The 15,528-nt window shown below is 39.2% G+C and overlaps 1 protein-coding gene across 2 annotated transcripts in view; it reads left to right on the top strand.

Moving 5' to 3' along the window:
- The first annotated feature begins 53 nt into the window (after positions 1 to 53).
- GRK4 (G protein-coupled receptor kinase 4) overlaps positions 54 to 15,528 on the top strand; it is a 36,499-nt gene continuing 21,024 nt past the window's right edge. For both annotated transcript variants that reach the window (XR_010430264.1, XM_064653357.1), the window contains exons 1-3: positions 54 to 335; positions 10,761 to 10,847; positions 11,523 to 11,635. Coding sequence is in view for 1 of the 2 variants with exons in the window: in XM_064653357.1 (XP_064509427.1) it covers positions 284 to 335; positions 10,761 to 10,847; positions 11,523 to 11,635 (252 nt within the window). In the remaining variant the exon portion in view is untranslated. The remainder of the gene's footprint in view (positions 336 to 10,760; positions 10,848 to 11,522; positions 11,636 to 15,528) is intronic.

Genomic DNA, 15,528 nt, shown 5'->3' with positions numbered 1-15,528 from the left:
GTGGCGCAAGAGCGCGGGGCGGTGCAGCCTGGGGCGGGCGGAGGAGCCATGGCCGGGGCGGGCGGGTGCTGCTCGCTCCCCGCCTCCGCCTTCGGGGAGGGAGAGCGCGGTGCCGGGGCGAGCAGCGGGTGATGGGGAAGAGGCGAGCGCGGCACTGAGGTCCTGTGGGGCCGGATGAGCCGAGGCTTGGCGCCGCGGCGGTGGCGGGGCTGGAGGAGAGGGCGAAGGAGGCTGTAGGGGCGGCCCCCGCTCCGGCTGCCCTGAGGGGAAGGAGCCCCCGACCATGGAGATCGAGAACATCGTGGCCAACACGGTGCTGCTGAAAGCCCGGGAGGGTGAGAGCCGCGGGGAGGAGAAGCGGGAGGGTGAGGCGGGGCGGGCTGGGGGCGCACGGCGGGGGAGGAAAAGGGTCTGAGGTGAGGGGGAAAGGGGCCCGCGGGGAGGGGGAGAGGAAGTGATGGAGGAGGAGAGGGTGGGAGAGAGGAGAGGCTGCGGGCAGGGGGTCCGGGCTGGGCGGGGACCCCTCGGGGGGGGCGGCGGGAACCGTCCCAGTGAGTCCCGGGTAGTGCCCCGAGGCACCTGCCCCGCTCCTCCCGCGGGATCAGCTTGGAGTTACAGCCGTGTGGCTTTGCTTCTGAAAAAAAAAACAACCACCCCTTCCTCCTTCCCCCTTGATTCAAATAGTGTTTTTACCGGATGCTTTAAGAAGGTCGTTCGTCTGTAGTTCTCGGTTTGTTTATAAATATACGTGCACATGGGTATAAAGGACGAAGTGACATAAGATTTCTCTGGGAAAACCTTGCACTCCATCTTGTTGAAATTCCTGCCTGTGAAAAACAGAGCTGGTGAATGGTACTTTGCAATCGAATATTTTGTATTAACTTAATGCAAAAGTTTGCTGTTTTCCATTAGATTAGTATTTACAGTTTGACTCCCCAGAACTCCCCAACCCTGAGTTGGAGATTCCTCCCCTCAACTAACAAACATTTTGGATAATTAATTTAGTATAACACGTGGTTCCTGTTTAAAAAAAATTCTGAAATAAGATAGTCCTGCTGCTTTTTCACGTATATAACTGTCCATTAAATGGCCACTTTAAAGCCTCCCCAGATTACCACTGTACTTCGTGCAGAGTATGTTTTTCAACTATAAAATGTGCATATTCTTTTTGGATTAGATCTTGCTTTTCTTAATTGGGTAGAGAAGTTCCATTAGGTTAGCTGGAGCTGTTCAAAGTGAGTAAGAACAACAGAATCTGCCTCTGTATGTTTTGCAAGTTCCTCCAACTCTAAATGGGTTTGGCACTTACGCCATATGTGTATCCAGTTAAATATGCCTTAAGCAGCAGGAGAGGAAAATCAGCTTTTTGACTTTGAAGTGGGGTTTAAAAACCAGAGCAGTGATCACAATTTTGGGCCTTTTCCCAACCTTAGCTAAAGAGACCACCTCAAACTAGAGAACGTGTTTTGGCTGGTTTCACTGACGGTAACATGTCTGTGGTGGTGCTGCCTGAATTTGGAATTTGCATTAAAGTGATCTGAGAAATGAAGGGAAAGTGGAATCTGGCTCAAAACTTTACTGTGCCCAAACCCTCACCACAGAGAGTGGAGTGGTAATCTGGAAAGGCTTTTAAGTGGCTGCTTAATGTCAGGTTGCCTCTTTAGTTAAGTTTTCACTATGTTTAAAATAAATTATAGTGGTAGAACTGACCAAACAAGATATTTTAATGAACTAAATGAAAGTCTGACAGCAGCTGATGTGAAGAAGATCAGTTCTACCTGATGTGAGACTTATAAAAGTAGTGGTAATAAACTGTTACTCTTTTGTACCTTCACTTGGCCTGGGCTTTTTTGTAAGCATGCACAAAAAAATGTGATTTCTGGCTTTAAAAGTCCAGAACTCCATTGATCAATTGGTATAAGGTTTTTAACCTTTTCAGGTCTGAATTCCTGTACGTGGGGTACTTCTTATGTCACATTTTTCAAAACACTTGTTGAAATGAAAGTATTTTCTGACTGTTGCATGATCTGTCTGGTCTGGGAGTGTCTGGTTTACTGCATCTGTCAGGACCATTCCGTAAAGTCCCTGTCCCAGCTCTGTTCTTACCTGCCAGTAGACTGCAAGGTAATGGAATTGGCAAAGTTAGTATGTGAGATAGATATTTTACTGAAATATATTCTTTGCTAAAAGGGCCTCACAACTGGGACAGAAGAGCAGACTTTCACATTCCTGTTACCTCACTGTATCATGTATGGAAAGGTGGGATAGTGTGGAAAAGTGCAGAATTACTGTTTCCCATGGAAGACAGTGAAATCCTAATCTAGTATAAAATAGCAGCTTTACTTGTTTTCATGTATAGGCTTGAGCCACATCATTAATCATTTTTCTCAGTGTGGATAAGAGAGGGTGTTGACCTGGATAAATATTTCAGTTGTAAATGAAATAACATGTAAACTACTGTGCTCTTATTTTATAGTTTGCAGTGACATGTCGAAAGAAACCAGTGAGGTTTAATTATGGCTTGCATTGGTCAATCTCAGTCTAACCTGAGATTCTTTTCTGATGAAAATGAGAGCAGTAAAAGACCATACCCTTGAATGCATCTTACAAAGTCTTTTAACCCCAGAGATGTGTCATTTTCATTTTGCAAATATAGAAACTGAATTAAAGCTGTTGTGTACCTGTCCAGTTCTGGTGAGAGGCTATGGCAGAGGCTTAATGAGAATTCAGAAATCCCCCATAAATAACACCAAATCATACCTGAGGATATAACCAGACCTGACAGTCAAAATCGTGATCCCAGATTTGTACTCATAATTTTCCTCTTATTTTAGATACTCTAATACTTCTGGATGTCAATGTATTAGGGATGTGAATATAATTTGGGGTTTACATTTGTAGGTGTGCAGGATCAGCACACCTTGAACATCCAGGTTCATGTTACTGTTTAAACCTGATTTGATATGTAGAAAGTAAATTTAATCTATGTCATTAGAGAGCAAGGAACTAATTAGCGTGCTTGGAATGCATCTTTTGCTGCTTTCTTCTCCTGCAGAACAGAAACAAAGTGGTATTGCTCTCTGTTTCTGTGCTACCTTCTACCTTCTCACTAAGTCTTACTGTTAATTTATTTAATTGATATTTTTATTATTATTTCTAATTCAATGTACATGATGATAACTTGTCTTTATGGGAGTTTACTAATCCCATTGTTTATGCCATATCCAACCCCAGCTTTCCCTCAGCCTCAAAACTTTAAATTTTGTCCATGAGAGGATGTTTACACCTTTTAATAAAACAGATTATTTTAATAGAAGCCTCTGTCCGTTAAAGACTTATAATATCTCTGTAGCAACTACAACACTTCTTTATGTGAAGAAGGAAAGCCAGGAGGATTCCTTATCTTCTGTAAATGTGACTTGGTAAATGTGACTTGCTCTTATGGATGTCAATGGTGGCTCAGAATTCAGGACGCTTGAATGTCCCTGCTACTAGAAAATACTGTGATGACACAAAGTACCCTTTGGTACTTCATGGATCAAAGATTTAGGAGTCAGGAGCTATACTGGGAGTTTTTCTTTCCTTGTCCACTTTTCCAGTTGACCTGCTTCTGCTGAGAGCTAACCTGCCCATGGAGGGATTTGCCTTCAGATGAAAACTGTAGTGCAAAGTCTTCTGGGATTCCCCATCCCAGTTTCCTGGGATAAGTGGCTGCCTGTGCCAATCCAGGTGCTTCCTCTTGTGTGTACCTTACTTTTTGAGGGAAACCTGTATGTGAGAAAGAAAAAGGGAAAACTTCCTCTTAAGGTGAACCCTATGGTGGAACAAGCACAAGTGACTCAGTAGAAAAACAAGAGATTATAAAGCAAACTCAAAGTTGATCTTATGAGCACTGAGGTGCAGGAACTGAGATACAGAAACAGGTAAGTGTTAAGTGATAGTGATGTGTGAACTGAGGTAGCTGGTGTGAAAGCTTGCAATTCCATGTTCTCCTTACTCAGATTTTCACATACAGGGATTTTTATGTGTAAAAGAATAGTGTACAGCAATAGGACTTCTAGTTGTGTACAAGAGCAGAGGAATTAACACATTCATTTTTTCCCAGCAGAAATATCTTTGAAATTAGTATCTCTTGAAGGACACTGATGAATTTGTCTCATAAATGGAGAAAAATAATAAATATAAACAAAGTTATTCTGAAAAAACCTCAAAGTTCACCAAAAGATATTTGTATTTTATATTCACTTTTCTCTTTATGTTTGTATCTTCTGGTTTTTGTAGTTATTTCTATCACTCTCAGTAAATCCTTTGAGTATATGTAAGCCCCAAATTCATTTCAGCAACCCACACATAGTCTGTGATGTTTTGAAGGAAAGAAATTAATCTCTGTATGTTTTAAACTGCTTAGGAGTCTTTCTTTTTTCATTGCCTAAAGTAATAGTCTCCAAAAATACACCCAAAGGGTAGATATGTAGTACCTTTGAAGTCAGTGGCAGTTTACTCCAGTTGAGGATCCATGCCAAGAGTACATTTTAAACATACCTGGTCCATTTGCATCCATTTAAAATTCATTTGTACTGCTGTGGCAGGAGCAGTTTGTAAATGGAAATTGGGTCTGCTGTTAGGCATATAATATCCTCTGTGTCCTGATTGATTTTGGCTAAATTAAGGTCATGCCTCAAGCAAATTTTCTTCCAGCTCTTGGTCGTGTTGGTTCTAGGCTGTGGTTGCAGAATGGGTGAGGTAGTTTCCAGCTGGATCCATGAACCAATCTGGGGTGTGTGGGGTTTTGTGGTGGTTTTTTTTCTATGTTGCTGAGTGTTTTGGGTTTGGGGTTTTCTTCCCAAAATTAGTTGTCAGATGGATCAGTAAGCTCCTGCAGATTTGATAATTGCTAGGTGCAGCCCAAGGATGGATTTAGCAGGAACCCTTCAGTAAGAGAGTGTGATCACAGTGTGGCTTAAGTGAATCCTGCAGGATACTTGTTTCAGCATTGATAATTGTGTTATGAAGCACTCTTCACAGAAAGTAAGCAGTCCACTCAAAGAGTGGGTTTTATCTGTCTAGGCTTGAAGCAATTGGAATAATTCTGCAGGTGAAATACATTCTACTTTTGCTTGCAGTATAGGGTAATAATTCAGTATAGTGTTGATGATGATAGAAGGAAGGTATCCTATAATGTGTGTTTTTGTAACTAGGAAGATAATTCTAAGGAGATTGCTCAGATTGCTGCAATTTGGCTACTGAACTGAACTAAAATCTTTAATTATTTAAGGGGTATGGACAAGGGGGAAACCAAGGCACACTCATACCCAGAAAGTCCATTCACCAACAGTAAATATGAGTTTTAACAGGAGAGTGCCGAGGCTTTTTGTAGTTGCTTTTAATTGTTGTCAGTTCTTCCCTCGTTTGCCTCCTATGTTCTATTTCACTCCCTTATTGAATTGTGCTTTAAATTGTTGTAAACTCATTGTGGCAGGAAACATGTCTTCCTGTGTTTGTACAGAATTATGCACAATGTCTGCCTTTTTGTCCTTTATTTAATGAGCTGTAAGAAGAATGCATGTGGGCATGTTGGAATCTTAAATAATTACATTTACTAAATAAACACAATATGAGAGGTCTAGTTATTGATACACACTGCTGCTTTGGTTATGTCAAATGTGGCAATTATGGTAGAGGTTTCACAATCTGCTTAAAGGAATTTTATTTCTTTAGTATCTGTTGCAGTGTTGATGTCCTGTCACGATAAAAAAAAGCCTTGTTTGTCAAGGAGTTGTCTGTGAAACCAGAGTTTTATTACTGTTTTTTTTTCCCTCTAGTAAATCCTGTTCATTAATTTGTTATAGACACTTCAAAATGAAATGTATACACAGATGTTACATTGTTTGATTGCAAGCTTAGATTAACAAGTTCTGGTTCATCTGAGTTACATTTACTGAAGTTGCTACAAGACTTCCATTCCGTACCTAATTGCTGGAAGTGCAGGAGCTGGGCAATGTGTATGCACCAGCATTCCTCCATGTGCACATGATCCCTGGAGTTGTGTGGAGAGCCGATGTGAAGAACCAGTTGTTCGAGTGGTTATAGCTGTGGGAACAATAAGGGATTGTGCACATAAACAAGCTGCACAAATATTCACATCGAGAGCTGGGCTTGAGCTGCTCCCAGTGTCCCTGCGCTGACAGGCAGATAAGCGGAAGGACTCCAGCATTACCTTGCTGAAGTCCAACTCTGTGCACTTGAATCCAGGAGTGTGAGCAATATTATCTTATAAAGGCCATAACAGTCTGTAACCTGTAGGTGTCTTTGATGTGTTTATTTATTGTACTGCTTGCATTTTTGCTTCTGTTTGCGTTCAAAAGTGCCTTGGCCTTTGAAATGCTGACGAGTTCGGTGCCTACCTTGTGCTGAAACCTGGATTTTCAGCCAGGTGGTCTTGTGAATTTGCTGAGAACCAGCCAGATTGTATCTTGTATGTCTGGGGGGAAAAAAAAATCTCCATAGAAAAGAGTTGCCACTCTATTTAACCTAGTTCTTAAGTTTGTGACCAGGCTTGTTTTTGAAGGAACAGAGATGTTGAAAAACACACGTGACCTGCAGAATGGAGAAGGTTGAGAAGGTTGCAGTGATCCCTCAAAGCAGTACCATATGAATTGTCTCTAGAACTGGAAGCACAACAACCTTTCAAGTGGTGGTGTGTGTGAACTTGTCTTCCAGCCTGAGCTCAGTGCTACTCCAGTGTTATGGTCTGATCTGAGGACCTGAGGTAATAGTTCCCCGGTATTTTGTGTCTTGAAGGTGGATCTTTCCCAGTAGGGTTTTACCATCAAAATTTATTACTTAATGGACAGTGTTTATAAATGTCTGTATAGCATAAGGCCACAGTTTAACAGGAATGTTTTGAATTTTTTTTTTTTAGTGAAAGGTTTTAATCCTTATTGTGAGTCGTTCAAAGGAAAATGTGTAAGTAGGAGAAGATTTGAATTCATGTGAGTTTTAAACTTGTTAAGAAACGTGTCTAAAACTGTGTCTGCTGTGGGAAAGACGTATTTTAAGGCACTGTATGTGCCTGTGTTATTTTCATACATCTCAGTGTAGGTCATGTAGAGCTTCTGTATCAATTGTTTTGCTTTTTTTCATTGAAGCCATTGATTTGATTTATACAGCTGAAGGCGTGCTGTAGGGTTTCATCTTGTTGCAGTTTTATGCTTTCAGAGCTTATCTGGGTGTGGTCTAGTATGAATTTCTCAGCTGGTATCTGACAGTCTGGTTTGCGGATTCAGTTTTGCAAGAATGAAGTTGTAGCAATCGTGCACCCCAGTGCTGTGGAGCTCTGTGCTCCTCAGCCACACACACGGGGCTTGCCCTGCACAGGCAGGAGAGCTGAGGCAGGGAGGTCCCCAAAGAGCCACTGAATGTGACCACATATGGTCTGTGTACATTTATTAGCCAAAGACAGTACTATGCTTCTCACCATTTTCATTCTGTTTGACAGAATCCAAATTTTCTGTCTCAAGGAAGAATGACTTAGTAATGTTCAGTGAACAATGTGCTCAGTGAAATGAGAGTCAGTCTGCAAATCCTGTCTGTAAGAAAGATCACCGTGGCTGTCGGAAGTCCATCTGATGACTTGAAATATATTCTTATTTCTCTACATAGATTGCTTTGTTTTACCACAGCAGTTTCTTTTTTTTTTTTTTGCAACTAGTTGTGGTTTTACTGATGAATAAGCCAATCACTTTGCCTTACATACATTTTTCAAGTATTTCTCTGAAGTTTAAAAAAAAAAAGTTGAGAAATTAAAACATCTAAACATCTTTCCCATACCATATTATAGTGCAATGACCTAACTGAATTTAGTATGTATCATTTTAAGAAGAGAAAACCTGTAAAGAGGCAGATGTTGAAACTGTAACTCTAAGAATTTGGGGAGGAGAAGAAGGTAAGGTTCTCGTGTTCCTGCAAATGTAATTGTGCTCTCCTCACTCTAATGGTGTGTTGCTGCATCCACCCTTCTCTTTGTACAAGATGAGTCGCTTCAAGTTGGACATTGTTCCTAGCCAGCAATTACATCTGAAAGAGGCAAAGTGGTAATTCATCTAAGCCACAGAGGTCAACCATAAAGCAGATTAACCTAATAGCTTTGCTGCTCTGTTGGAAAGTAAGCTGTTGGTCTTTCTGGAAGAATTTTATCTTAAGTATTTTAGAATGAGATCCAGAATAGAAGCTCTGAAATCAATATTAAGACACTTTCAAACCACAACTGTTATAATTTGATTTGGTTCTTCTTTTGAACTGCTTCAGAAATGGAAAAGGATTTTGCAATTAGGGAGCAATATGACAAACAAATTGGCCTCCTGCCATAACTTTTACCAGAAATGGCTCTTTACATTACTGAGACTTACAGACTTTTACAGTGCTTTTGCTGTAAATACAAAAACATTCAGTTCAGAGAAAAGAGAGCATGTTGATGTGGTTGATATTCCTAAGCACTCATTTCTTTTGTGTCATTAATAAATTATATGTAGTCTTTATCAACTTCTATAGGATGATGAATGCAGTTGCATTTTAGCGTGTAGTCTCTTTTTGTAAAATAAAGTTCATAATGGTCACATCATAAGGGACTGACCAAATATTTGGGGCAAAAAGAAAACAAGTCCAGCACTTTGTTGTGTTGAACTTGAAGTATAATGCACCAGTGATCCTCTCTTTTTTGGGGGGTTGAGGTGGTTTTGGTGTTTTTCTTTAACTGTGCTTCAGAAGATGGTATCTTGGTGTACATAACAGTTCAGTTTTACTTCTTCCAAACAGCACTGTGGTATGAATTTGGGTCAATTTGTCATTCTTGGTCAGTACTGATTGTACAGTGTCATGCACAGATTAGTCTTTCTGGGCACTTTCTAACAGAAAAAATATAACTTCTGTGGACCTTCTGTGTATTTTTTGGTTACATGGCTAAAATTAACACTTCTGACCATTGCTTTTCATAATCACATAATAATCTACACTCAGGCCTTGTTATTCAGTGTACAGTATACAGTGTACAGTTCAGCCTTGTACAGGCTGTCTATGTTAATATTCCTTGATTTTGTTTGTATTCAGTTCTCTTGGAAAGGCTCTTTGCTTTGTGTGATTTGATTTTCTTCACACATATATTGAACTTCTTAAAATCAAAAGTATTTTGTTCAGGTAGTTGGAGTTTGTTTTAATGATGCTGGTAATTACAACTTCATTATTAATTCTGGTACTGCATGAAGCATGGGATGGGAAGTAGATTCCATATGTTTGTATTCTAAAGCATTTTGGAAGGCGAGTGACCTGCAAAGTGATATCAGGAAATGAAGTACAGAAGTTTTTTTTTTTAGAGAGTAAGTTTTAGTTGTCTGATACTTACTGCAGTAAGTCTGCAATAATGTCTGCAAGGCAGTGTTTACAGGTGTTTTATTCCCTGTTTGTTTACTCTTCTAGGGATACTACAGTTGAGAATGTTTTGTTGCAGCAGCACAGTGAGATGTCAGTGTTTCTGTTAGCTAGGATCATGGAAATTTGGTATGAGCTAAGGTCCACTAAGCTGTGACTGCTCTAACTGAAATGGTGAAACTGCTCAAGAAGCTGGATGTTTGAGTGAAGGGGGGCTTTTTTAAAATACTTATTTTATTATTCTGAACGTGTTAGTTCCTTTCTCCCTAATGATTTAATTCTGAAAGAGTTGAGTCCTCTCTGCAGCTTGGTTTCTATTCGGGTTACATGGGGTACCTCCCTTCCTTTCTCTCCCATTGTGGTTAACAGTATGTACTGCTTTGGTGCACTTAGAAAGTTTCTGTGCAGATTTGCTGCTGTTCTGTCACATGGAAATGCATCTGGCCGTATCACTTAGCAAAACCTTCTTTTAAAATATTTTGCAGCAAAAAATTACTCTTCTGCTGAAATGTTTTGTGTTTGCAAACATATATGTGTATATATATATATATATGTTCCTGTGTCTAGCTCTGCTTTTTTGATAAGTATCTTCTGTAAATGAGATTGGCTTCTTCACGTCAAGGTAATGTGCTAAAAGTCCAATGTAACAGAGAAGTAGCACAGCTATATTTTTTGAGAAACAATAGGAAAAATACTGTAATGGTTTTTAAAAATCCATTCAATACTAATGCTGTGAAATCTGAAGCATTGAAAATATCTGAATTCCATAGCAGGTAAATTCTTCCTGATACCCTGTATTCTATTATCATCTAGAATAAATGATGTGTATTTGAGCTGTGCCCTCTCATTTATTAGAGGGGTCTTCTCTTACTGCCCTTAGAAAAAGAAAGAGAATATTTATGTACAACTTGATTATCCAAGAACTTTGTTCTTGGTATTTTGTTACGCAACTTTAACGTCTTCCATTCTTTACCATGGTTGACAGATAATTCTCAAAATTTTTTTTGTTTCTGTCTTTGATGTTTCAGTTTTGTTTGTAACTTTCAGAATACCTAGGTATTTGCCTTGTCTCTGCAGAGATATTCTGTATACACAGCCAAAATGGGAAATATTTGTCTTGCAAAAGACTTCGTGCATTTTTTAGTCTTTCATGTAGAAGTTCTTCCATATTAAGTTTGTTGTTGGTTTGGATATCCTTGCAGATGGATTTCTATCTAGGCATGAAAGGTAGTCTGACACATCTGTGCAGAATGGAACTAATTTTATGCTGCTAATGTTATGTTTAATTTTATTCTGACATAGTATCATTTTTTACATTACTCATATTTTTCTTCTAGGCAAACGGAGTGGGCGTAGTAAAAAATGGAAAGAGATGCTGAAGTTGCCACCTGTTAGTCACTGTGAAGGTATTAGATCCTCAATTGGTAAGTGTCCTGTAGAATTAAATGGTCTGGTTGATTGTTTTTGAGAGGGAAGGGTAACAGTTTGGTGGTGTCAATGGAAAGAATTCTGTCTTGCTTCCCAGTGCTAATTGGCAAAAAAAGCTATTGAACTTTTAATATGATGGAGAATTTATGAGAAAATAAATTTACGAGAAGATAAAAGCTGTATCACAGCTCCCTGTTTGTTAAAGGAAACTGTTCCTAAAGGATAGATTTACAAAACCATGAATTAGAAAAAGGCTTCATGTTATAAATTGAATGATGTGGTTATATATTTCACTCTTTTCCCTAATGTCTTGTAATAATTTTTTAACCTTTTCTGTTATTGTCTTGTATTCCCTCTTTCCAAACAATCCCATTTGCTTTGGTATTGCTATTTCACAATATTGTTGCTTTCTGCACCCTAACCTAAATGAAACTCAAACATATAATTCAGTGTGTTTTTAGTAAATGTGATAGTCTACAAGAGACAGATGTGACTGAAGAGTGTTTCTCTGTTCTTTGGGATCATTGCGTATTTATGGGATCTTTGCTAGATATGTTAATGTAAAATCTTCACGTTTCACTGATGTTGTTCTGACCTCAAATAGGAATAAGGACAGTGATATTACAAAAATAAAAATAAATAAAGATATTTACTTATTGTTTCTTTCCCAGAAAGAGACTATAGCCAGCTTTGTGACAAACAGCCTATAGGAAGACTTCTCTTCAGACAGTTCTGTGATTCCAGACCGGATTTGAAAAGATGCATCGAATTTCTGGATGCAGTGGTAAGCACTGAGAAATTGAAGATGGTTACCAATAGGCAATTGCTTATACATTGTATGTAAACATTTGATTCTTGTGCTGTCTTTGGCTGGAGTAGATTAATTGTCTTCAGTGTAGCTCATGCTGTGCTGTGTTTTGGATTTTTGACCGAAACAGTGTTGATAACTATAATGTTTTAGTTCTTGCTGAACAATAATTGCACAACATCAAAGCCTTCAGTGTTTCTCATGCTGCCCTAGAAGTGAGTGGGCTGGGGGTGCACAAGAAGTTGGGAGTGGACACAGCCAGGACAGCTGACCCCAAGGGATATCCCATACCATGTGGTGCTGTGCTCAGCAATAAAAGCTGGGGAAAGAAAGAGAAAGGGGGGAAGTTAGAATTTGGTGTTTGTCATGCCAGCTAGCTGTTAGCATGATGATGAAGCCCTGCTTTCCTGGAAATGGCTAAATGTCTCCCTGCCAGTGGGAAGAAATTAGTTTATGTCTTACTTTGCTTTGCTTGTACATGCAGCTTTGCTCTATCAAATTGTCTTTGATTTAAGCCCCAGGATTTCTCACTTCTGCTCTTCTGATTATCAGTGGGGGGAAGTGAGTGAGAGGCTGTGTGGGGCTTAACTGCCTCCTAGGGTTAGCTCACAACAATTTATTAGTTTTCTCTACACGTGTCTGTTCCCTAATGCCACGTCCATGAGAATATAGTGTGATCTACCCTGTGCCAACTGTAAAGCTGTAACTTCTGATGTGTGTCAAAAAACTGTCTCTATCACTTTAAGGAAAGTGTTTAATATTTACTATAAAATCTCTGCCATCTTGGTATGGTCAGAGCTACAAACATGGGCATGATGGGAAAGAGAGAAGGAATTTCAGGAAGACATGCTGTTTAACTTCTTAAGCCTGAAAGAGTGTCTGTAGGATGATTATGACTATACTCAGACTTGAAAATCTTATAAACAGAGGCTTGGAAATGTTGCAACTTGCATGGAAGCCCTAGGCTAGACAGCATGTGCTAATTAAAAACAATACAATGGAGATGGAAATTCAGGGAACCATCTATGGAAGGAGAAAAACGAGATTTTCAGAGACCAAGGGAAAAAGTCTTGATACATTTGCATCTTGGTATCTAATGCTGAAGAATCAGGGGAGGAACGAAGTGTGCCCACAACCATTTTTGTAAAAATCCTCAGAAAAAACCCTCTTTGGGAGGGGAAAAGTAATGAGAAAATTAGGCAGGCGCACAACAGCCCTTAAGAGGAGAGAATAGTAGCTCAGGGCTTTTTATTCTTTGTCCCTTATAGTTAATCCAAGAGCAATGAGATATAGGCTTAAACTGAGATTGCTGCCAAAAGAAAAGCTTTTTTTCTATTCCACCCATTTTTGTTCTTAATTCAGGGTAACAAATGACTAAAGAATATAGAAATGGGGTAGTGCTGCAGCTGACATGCATCCCACAGTATCCGAATGCAAAATGCTCTGAAAGAGGCAAGGTGTAAGGAAGTCCATGGGATTATTGCCGTGCCTCCCGCTTCACTGTATCTTCCCCTCGTGGGAGTATAAACTGAGTCACTAGATCAGCTAAAAAGGAATTTGAGTGTCAAATCAGTAAAATAGCTTTATATTTGTCAATGAATCTTTATGGAATTAAGCTTCCTCCCCAGATGCGTTTCACCATATTTTTGTGACTCCTGGGAACTGTTCTAGCACCAAATTCCAGAGATCAGTTTGGCAGCTGGAGACATAGAATGGATCAAATGGAAATCCAGAAGAGCGGAGTTCACATCCTAAAGTGAATGTAAGCCAGAGCACAGTGGGGAGACCATGGACAACTGTGGATGTACCCAAATGGTTATAACTTCTGTGCGCATTTTTAATCCTTAAAAGCTTAGCTAAGGAGTAGCAGAATCTTTGGCAGCACAAAAGAGAAAAAACCTTAGGCATGACTGTAAGGCAGGTGTCTTTGCTCTGCAGATGTCAGTTTTCAGGTGGAATTGTCTCTAAGAAATAACCATTTTACACTAACTGAAAAAACTGAATTATTTTGAAATATACAACCTGTAATGTTCTGTAGATTACAGCACTTCTTCTGTGAATTAATGAAGACTGTCATAACTAAAATAATTTGATATAAGGGATGGTTTCACAATTTACTTTTCTTTTTTTAAAATGTATTGTTTAACTTCCATCTGAAAAATCGCAGTGAAGAACTATGCTTGGGAATCACTGGATACACGTACATCCCAAAATACAATATCTGCCTTGCATCTTAATTAATAGGGCTTTCTGACTCTTATATGAAGCAATGTGATTTCAGCAGTGTGATTATTTCAGGAGTCCAAAATCAAGGTAGTAAAATACCATGTTGTCTACCTGTACTGATTACTAAGACTGGTAAGCTCCAACTCTTGAGAAGGTGTGACCTTAAAATCTGGAGTCAGCTTGGCTTTACAGAAAGAAGAGTTGTGAAATAATTGAATATAAGTGAAAGAAATTAAAGTGAGGAATTACAGTTATCCAGTCTAGTGACTCATTTCACTAGCTGGGGACAGGGTTGCTTAAGTATGAAAAGGAATGGGTGACAGCTCAAACTTCCCTCTTAAGTTCTGTGAGTAACAGGATTAATTGGAAAGGCCATCTCTCAAACTTCCTTTTAAATTACAGTATCCTCTTAAAACATTATGCCTGACTATTTGTATCGAATTAGTGACCTCTTTCGCAGAATTGAAAATGTTAAAGGTGCGAAGTGCACTGCTGAACTTTTGGTTGATGAACTTTTCTGGCCTGCTCAGGTTGTTTGGTAGTTCCATAATTCCTTACCATTAGGCTTTTTGTAGTGGAATGGAAGTAGCAAAAACAATGGCTTGCAACTGTTAGTGGATTTGAGTACTGGGCTGAAGTGGGCGATACCATAATGTCTCAGCAGAAAAAGATGTTGATGACTTAGTAGTGAGTCAGTGTGGGTTAGTTGTGATTAATTGCAGAACTGGAGATCAGGGATTCTGTTATTCCCAGTAGTGTGTGTGTGTGTGTGTGTGTGTTTGGTTCTTGAAGTGTCATTTTTCAGTGTTCTAGTTTTCTTAATAAAGGTAAATAACTTCTGATTAGATCAATCACTTGGAACTTCCTGTGAGGTTCCTGATGGTTGTTGTCCTAATATGCCCAACTGTTTTGTATGATACAGTCCTCCATTCTGGAAGTCTGCCATATATTCTTTGTTCCTAGCTACGTGCATTTACATTCTGAAATGTGAAATTAGCTTTGATTGAGTTGGCGCAGGTTATGAACCTAATACAGGTTGCTGTTTGAGATTGCTCTTTTCTAACTCATCTTTCCCCAGATTTTGTGTTGTCTTTGAAAGTTGTAACTTCTGATGTTTCCTTCTAGATTATTCCTTAAAGCTATGAGTAGTAAGTGGTCCTTGGAGTTTTTCAGTTTTAGTAACTGTGTGATGGTTTGTTGGTTGCTTTTTTTTCCCATAAGTAGCTACCTCTGTTCAGCTGCCAGTTGTTTATCTGCAAAATGCACTGTATTGCACAAGGCTGTTTTTCTACATCTCAGTATCAGACATTACTAAGTAAAAAACTGACAAATTTTGTATCTACTCAGTTTTTCAAAGAATGAAGTAGGGTTTGGTTTAGATCTCACTTATTTCCAGTTAACATAACCTTGTAGAAAGGTGGTTTTTACCAAGGCTATAGCTAAGAAGACGCAAAGGAAAACAAGTACAGTGAAGAAAAAGCTGATAATTGTACTCTTATTGTTTTCTGTCTGGATCATTGTGTCCTACAATACTACATAAATACTATTTCATTATAATTGATCTAATTTAACCTCTAGGATGCAGTTTCTATAATTGCATTTAGACTAATTGTTAGGTCTTGTATGTTTTCCAAAGGTTAAAT

Source organism: Pseudopipra pipra, chromosome 4 (assembly GCF_036250125.1).
Source record: "Pseudopipra pipra isolate bDixPip1 chromosome 4, bDixPip1.hap1, whole genome shotgun sequence".
In the NCBI taxonomy this organism is placed as follows: domain Eukaryota; kingdom Metazoa; phylum Chordata; class Aves; order Passeriformes; family Pipridae; genus Pseudopipra; species Pseudopipra pipra.
Note: the sequence above shows the minus strand (reverse complement) of the source record. Positions and strands in the feature narration are given on the sequence as shown.